Raw genomic sequence first — 7,168 nt, forward strand, 5'->3', positions numbered from 1 at the left:
CTGCCTGAGAACTGCACTCGGTCACATCTCTTGCAGAGCTCGGCGCTGGCTGTTGTCTCTCATCCTCTCCATCCTCATGCCCTACAGTCGTCTCCTCTCTCTCTCTTCTCTCCCTTCCTACGTTGTCCGACACGTGCTCATCCAGTTCCCGCCATCTCGCCACGTTGGTATGCGAGGTGGATTTGCTCATCGACGTCCCAACCGACACCCATTATAGATTTTGACCTCGTTATCCGTATGATCAGTCATTCTTTGTCTCAATACCGTACGGGCTCAATCTGAGTTGTCTGAGCTCTTCTCCCGTGACTCGGTGACCAAGGCATCCACGCATCTTTCTCTACCGCCCGCAGGCTAATCGGTTTACCGGCGACCAACAAGCAGGCCTTGGACATGGGACCAACTCCCCGTACGCCCCGGTCCCGTCGAATCCGGGGGCTGACCAGACTAGCCCACCCCTTTGACAGTCCAGCCGACTCGGGCTACGGTTCCTCTGAGTGCTCTTCGCCGGAGAAGAGAGCCCACCATGATGATGTCCCAGAAGTCCCTCCACACTGTCTCAACTACGACTTTGTGTGTGACGGCTCTGGATCTTCAGATAAGCACGAGTCTGATCACGAGTCTGATAAAGAGCCTGGTAAAGAGCCTGAGGTCGAACCCACGCCCACGAGAAGACAGACTCGATCCAGATTGCGTACCAGCATCCCCGCAAACTTTCACTCCAACAAAGTGGTCCGGCCAAAACCGAATCGACAATATACAAAAGGGTCTCTGAACCTGCCAGACCGCTTCATACCACGATGGACAGCGTCCGCACCCATCTCTATCACGTACCGTACCTCCAAGCCCGTCGATGACTTGACAGCCTCCGAGAGGCTCTTGCGAAACCATCATGCCTCTCCTGACGTCTTTCTGCACCGAGCGACCGCCACTGCCCCCCCTTTGGCCTCAGACTTCCGCAACGTCTCCCGCATGGAAGAGGCGCCAAGTAGGAGATTTCAGGGCCTGCCCCACAACCGAAGCGGCTCGCTAATAGCCACCCAAGTAGGAACAACAATCGTCCCTATGCCGGAGAACCGACGCATCTTCAGTACGAGACAGCTTAGCCACGGTACAATCTAGGCTATCGGTGGCGTGGCTCCCAGTGGCACGGCCATCGACAGTGGCCGTGGCCACCTCATTCGAACTGGTACCAGCGCTCGATTTCACTATCATGCATTTCCGGGTCTGAAGAATTCGACATATCCGAGAGACGTTGAACAACATGAAGCTCGCCTTGCATATGCCCTGAACATTGATCAGGCGTCAAAGATTTTCGGTTTCAGTGACAACCTGCTCAAGCCCCCACACACTAGGCAGACAATAGGGCACAAAAGAAAAACGACGTGGAACGGTACAGAATGGATTGAACCACATCACTCTGGGAGTAGGTTAGCTTCCCATTTTTCTCGGACTACCAGACTGACCATACTCGGAGCAGGAGCACGAGCTACTCGAGTTGAGCGCAGGTTGCCTTCAGCACCGTTCCGTGTGCTTGACGCCCCCGAGCTCCGCGATGACTACTACTGCTCGACGCTGGCCTACTCGGGGACTTGGAACGTCCTTGCGGTAGGGCTGGGAGGCACGCTGTACTCATGGTCTAGTCGTCACGGAGTCATGCCCGTGGTGCGTGGGCCTGACTCGCCCTGGCTGACTTCGGTTTCTTTCTCCTCGGAAGAGGGAGGGAAAGGAATACTTGCCTACAGTCGATCGAGTGGCTACTTTGCCCTGACGTCTCTTAATAGTCACCTTCCGCGCTTCGAGATGACGCACCCGTTCCCGATCTGCTGTGTCAGCTAGCGGCCGACGTGTACAATGCGGCTGTCGAAGCATCCCACGAACCCGCCACGGAAGGTCTCCACTGAGGACTTGATTGTAGGCGACGTCTTGGGGCATATCTACTACTACGTTGTGGAGTGGCCTGAAGCGTGGGAAGTGGCCCGCGACGACTGGCCTGGTTCCATTACGCTGGTAGCTAAGATTTCTGCCCATGCTTTGCAGATTTGCGCATTAGTCTGGTCCCCCAACGGTCAAGTCTTTGCGACTGGTGCCAATGACAACTATTGCTGCTTGTTCGAGGTCAACAAGATCCTACGACCACAACGACACCAGGGTTCAGTCTCGCCGACGGTACGGAAGCGGACGCAGTCATCGGAAAGCATCGGCAGTGAGTTGTATGACATGCTAATACAAAAATGAAAGGAAGGGATGAAAGAGGCATTTCAACTGCTAGTGGACGGTACCAGCATCCGGACCGTCCGAACCTCGCCTGATAAGGTGCCGCAGTTCGGACCCGGTTCAGAGACGCATCGCTGGATCCACAGCGCCGCCGTCAAGGCGATTGCCTTTTGTCCATGGCAGGACGGCCTCGTTGCGACAGGGGGCGGCTCCAATGACCGATGCATACACTTCTTCCACACCAAGACCGGCACAGCTCTTGCAACTATTGCATGTGCGGCGCAGGTGACATCACTTATATGGTCCACGAACCGGCGTGAGATTGCTGCCACTTTTGGCTATTCACAGCCCGAACACCTGTTTCGTATTGCCGTGTTCAGTTGGCCCTCGTGCGAGATGGTCGACGTGGTTAAGTGGGAAAAGGGCCACAGAGCACTCAGCGCCATTGCGTACCCTGGCGGCCCCAAGGGACTGTGTCGTGGCCGAGCAAGAGAGCGCCCAGCAGAGGAAGGCGGTATTGTAGTGGCATCAAGCGACAATACGATCAAGTTTCACGAAGTCTGGCAAGCGGAGAGGAGGGTCATGGTGGGAGGCAAGGGAATGCTAGGAGGAAGCGATATCCTCGAGGGACTTGAGGGCATGTACAAAGAGGGAGATATCATTCGCTAAGGGGTCATGAAGTCGCGTCTCTTTGATCAGATATTCTTTACAGCGCACGCGTACTGAGCCTTGGATGGAGGAGCAAGCTTGTTAGGAGTATGAATGATATGGTGTATTCGTACCTGCTCAACCGCGCTTCCTCGACGTTTTGTCCTTTTTGAAATGCATGACACGGCAAGCGTTCACTAGCACATATACACGGGCAAACAGGAGGCAAGAGTGCAGAGGGTACTTAAGTATAAATTTCTGAAAACTGGCCGCCAACGAGGAAGGTGGGCTGCCTGGCTAGGAGCCCAGATCAAACCTCGTTGGTGGGGTGGAGTTTGTTGTGGTATTAATATAGATTCACCTCGTAGGCACCACGTTCAATTCCCGCCAGCGCCTATTCCAGAACAATTAAATGCCCGACAACGATGATTCACTGCGACGCTGATTCACCGCAGCCGACGCTGACTCACCGCGACCGATGCAGACTCACCGCAGCCGAGACGTAGACTCACCGCGACTGACGACAAGAGATGTAGGTTGGGGCAACAGACGCTGGGGGCCCCTTCCGAACTCTTTTGTATTTCGACCCTGCTGCGAAAGAAGCAACATGTTTCACGGCGGGAACAGTATGATGTACAATGTTGGCCGATCCTCGCGCTCTGGCGAAAAACAGCCTGCCATGTTGCTACCCTGTTTTTTTGAGATGCTGAAAAATGGCCGACTGGGCTGTGTGATATCAAAAAACCCCCTAAAAAAAATCAAAAACCGGAAAATCCCCAGGGGTTTGCCCCGGGACTCCCTACCCCTTCTTTTTTTAGGGGGTTTTTGGGGGGGGTAAAGATAGGGGGGGGGGGGGGTTACGTTTGTGCTGCGTATGGGGCCAGAAAACCAGGAGGATTCCAGAACAAGGCCTGCCGCAAGACATGGAAAGAAGGGTGCTGGTGTTATTCCAAAAACGAATAAAAGAAACGAAAAAAAAAAACAATTCGAGTTTGAAAAAAGGGGCCCATGCGAAAGCCTGCTCTCGTCTCTCGCTCTCAGGCGCGCAACGCATACCATCTGCGTCCAGCGCCGTCCTCCCACGTTTCCCCGTTCCCGCGCATTACGTTTCGGCTCTTTGACAATCAATTCATACAAGACGAGGGAAGACTTCGTCTCTCTTGTCGTAGTATCCAGCACGTCCTCCCCCGTTCATTTCAGCACGGCAATGAGCAGGACGAGGATGATGATGAGGGCGATAATGGTCATCATCTGCTTGCTCTCGCCGGCCGAGCGCGCGACCTTGTTGAGGTTGCGGCGGGCGCGGTCGAGGCGGCCCTGATGGCGGTCGGTGGCGGCGTCGACGTCGTCGAGCATGGCGACGTGCGAGTCGAGCTCGTCGCCGATCTGCATGCTGAGCTCGCGCTGGCGGCCGATGCTCTCGCCGAGGCGGTCGAGGTGGTCGTCCTGCTCGCGCAGCACGCGCGCGTGGTAGGCGTGGATCTGCTGGTTGTCGAGGCCGGCGCCGGCGGTGGCGTCGCGGTGCTCCGTCTCGGACGGCTCGTCGCGGTAGGGGCCGAAGAGCTCGGCCGTCAGCGCCGGGTCGGCGGCCGAGGGGGATGGCGCCGAGTCGGTGAAGCGGACCGTCTTGGGGATCGTCGAGGAGCTCGAGGGCGAGCGGAGCGTTGTCTTGCGCGGCGGCCCCGCCGTCGCCGACTGGGCGTGGGCAAAGTCGGGCGAGAGGGAGGGGTCGTTGGGCTGCGTGAGCGTCGACGTGGTTTCTGGCGTCGGGAAGCCGTGGAACTGGGACGTCAGGTCGGAGTACTGCTTCTGCAGGGCGGGCAGGGCATCGGCGATGGAATGGGCGCCGCTGGGATGTTTCGTCAGTTCCGGGCCCCCGGGAGGTTTCCCTTCGGGGCAGAAGGGGAGAGGGAGGTGGTGGTGGTGGTGATGGTGGTGGTGGAGGGGGCACGGAAGTGGGACGGAGCTCACCTGGCATCACCGGATTCTGTCTGTCGCCTCTGCTCCTCCTGCAGCGCCTCTAGCCCATCACGAAACTGGTCGAGGGAGCGCGAGATGTGGCCTTCCTGGGAATCGTCGTCAAGGTTGAGAGACTTGGCGCGCTGGCGCTCCAGCAAGGAGAGCTTAATGTGATCGGCGAGAAGGAAGAGCTGGTTCGGTTTCGACATGGTGACAGTGACTTGGCTTGGGAGCACGATGCCGGTGGTTGGGAAACAAGGTAATGACGGCAGCGATCGATGATTTGGATATTTGGATGTGTCGTGGTTCGGCCAGGCAATCATGCCAGGCGGGAGAGTTCATGCGAGTGGAAGCACAACGTCGTGAGTGGATTACGTGGGAGTGGGGACGAGTCAAGTCGTGCAGGGATCGGCGGCCCGGATGCCCCCCCGCCGCCACGGCCTAGACCTTCGGACCCGGCTCTCTGCTTCGACAATCGAACTTCACATTCGTGGCAAAGAAGTGCATTCTCATACGATGGCGGACAGAGACGGGACATGGATTACCACAACAAGACGTCTGCACCACGGCACTGCCTACTTGCAGCCTGCCCTCCACACAGCAAAAAGTAGAAGCATGCGCAGGCAGCGTGAATGACTTGTATCTCAACCAAATGACGCTCTCTTGGTATCTTTCAAGGATGCCCCCCTCGGAGACAACCCGACCTCCATCGTCTGCCTGTCCGCTTTGCCGCCTTCTGTACACATTACGGTTACCAAAATCCTCCGCATGATTGTGCCGCCGCTCCCTCTTTTTTTTCTCTCTCCCTTTTTTTTTTGGGAAGGAAAAACAAAACGGGGAGAATGCTCGCGGCCCAGACGCCATGCTATGCCCTCGATCTGCGCGCCACCTGTGTTCGCAGGTCCTGCTTGGCTGTGTATTTCGCTTGTTGTATATTCGAGTGCGGCATCCAAACCCTGTTGCCGCTGTTGCCTCTCCAAACCCCCCTTTACTCCAGACCCAGCATGCGTTTGGAGTTTTCGTACATGACCCAGGTTATGCTGAGGGCGGGCGCAACCTTGAGGAGGTTCGGCGTCAGACCCTTGTACATGCCCCGCATGCCTTCGTTCTTCAGCGTCTTCTGCGCCACGTCCCATATGCCCGTATACGTCGCCGGGTGCATGGCCGTGCCCTGCGTCTGCAGGCGCGTGCGCAGGACGTTGAGCGGATAGACGACCGTGGCGCCGAACGCGCCGCTCGTCGCGCCAATGATGCCCGTGACAATGTTGCCCGGCTTGGCGTCCTCTTCGTGGATGCCCTGGTACTGGGCGGCGTACTTTTTGTACGACGTCTTGAGGAGCTCGAACGTGCCCATGTCGATGGCGCTGTACGGGAACATGCCGATCAGGCCCATGGTGACGCCGCGGTAGGCGGAGCGGAAGCCGCCTGCGAGCCACATCTTCTTGGCCGTGTCAATGACGAGAGCGTTGCCTGTCAGGCCGCCCTGGACAGTGGATGTCTGAAGTCTGCAAGGCTGTCAGGAGGATGTGGGACAAGGCGCATCGAGAGGGGGGTTGGCCATACCTGAACTTTAGGGTATCAAGGGGGTAGACGCAGAATCTAGCATGTTGTTAGACAGAAGACTCCGTGTTCGTTGTAGCTTCTCGGTGACTTACTGTGCGACCATGCCGGCAATGCCGCCCGCCGTGAATTTGGAGTAGGAGTTGATCCTCTTGGGGTCGTCATGGCCCTCGAGCTTAGCGAGGGCCCTCTTGGCGGCTTCGTAGGACCCAAACTAGGCGCATGTCAGACGGGCAAAGAACAACAGGATTGACAGGGGGGGGGGGGAAGACAGACCTTGATTGCGCTTTCAGGCATAATTTTGATCACGTTGAGTCCGTTGCCTACGGCCAGTCAGCATCTACGTGTGGCGCATGCACGAGGTGCGGACCAACGTACCAGCAAACAAGCTGCGCATGCCACCGGCCTGCCAAAGATCACGAAAGGCATCGCCAAAGGGCTTGCCGGCATTGGCCAGGGCGACGAGGGGCCGCCCCTGCTTGAGGGCCGCGAGGGCCGTGTCGGCGCTCGACTTTGTGTTGACGAGCAGGTAGACCTTGAGACGGTCAAGGGGCGCCGTGGCGTCTTCGTAAAGACACCGCCAGCGACGGCACCGGCAAGGAAGGGGGCTGGATCAGGGATGTAACTCGTCAGTTTTGTTTTCTTCTGGCGCCCCTGAGAGCCTTGGTCCGTTGTGGTCGTCGTCTGGATTGCCTCCTGGCCGATGCGGAGGGATTTTTTTTTTGTTTGGCGCGCTCTTTGGCGTGAGCGGCGTCTAGAGCCGTGTCTTCCGACTGGAGCACGCTCG

At 57.5% G+C, this 7,168-nt stretch overlaps 3 protein-coding genes across 3 annotated transcripts in view; 1 reads left to right on the top strand and 2 right to left on the bottom strand.

Moving 5' to 3' along the window:
• Positions 1 to 390: 390 nt before the first annotated feature.
• On the top strand, positions 391 to 2,883 carry VDBG_04006 (meiosis-specific APC/C activator protein AMA1; the record flags this gene model as incomplete). The annotated part of the gene is made up of 4 exons (XM_003006007.1): positions 391 to 1,087; positions 1,478 to 1,662; positions 1,867 to 2,166; positions 2,239 to 2,883. 4 exons carry the CDS (start codon positions 391 to 393, stop codon positions 2,881 to 2,883), a joined length of 1,827 nt encoding a protein of 608 aa, XP_003006053.1.
• Positions 2,884 to 4,053: 1,170 nt separating this feature from the next.
• On the bottom strand, positions 4,054 to 5,030 carry VDBG_04007 (v-SNARE; the record flags this gene model as incomplete). Its single annotated transcript, XM_003006008.1, has 2 exons — positions 4,054 to 4,711; positions 4,834 to 5,030. The coding sequence occupies 2 exons, from the start codon at positions 5,028 to 5,030 to the stop codon at positions 4,054 to 4,056; spliced, it is 855 nt and encodes a 284-aa protein (XP_003006054.1).
• Positions 5,031 to 5,809: 779 nt separating this feature from the next.
• The window catches only part of VDBG_04008 (calcium-binding mitochondrial carrier SAL1), a gene marked incomplete at both ends in the record, with an annotated part of 2,639 nt that continues 1,280 nt past the window's right edge, over positions 5,810 to 7,168 (bottom strand). Inside the window, 5 exons of the mRNA XM_003006009.1 lie at positions 5,810 to 6,326; positions 6,385 to 6,420; positions 6,477 to 6,595; positions 6,658 to 6,704; positions 6,760 to 6,989. Of these exons, the coding sequence (XP_003006055.1) occupies positions 5,810 to 6,326; positions 6,385 to 6,420; positions 6,477 to 6,595; positions 6,658 to 6,704; positions 6,760 to 6,989 (949 nt within the window). The remainder of the gene's footprint in view (positions 6,327 to 6,384; positions 6,421 to 6,476; positions 6,596 to 6,657; positions 6,705 to 6,759; positions 6,990 to 7,168) is intronic.

The sequence above is a fragment of the Verticillium alfalfae genome, genomic scaffold (genome assembly GCF_000150825.1).
Source record: "Verticillium alfalfae VaMs.102 supercont1.4 genomic scaffold, whole genome shotgun sequence".
Classification (NCBI taxonomy): domain Eukaryota; kingdom Fungi; phylum Ascomycota; class Sordariomycetes; order Glomerellales; family Plectosphaerellaceae; genus Verticillium; species Verticillium alfalfae.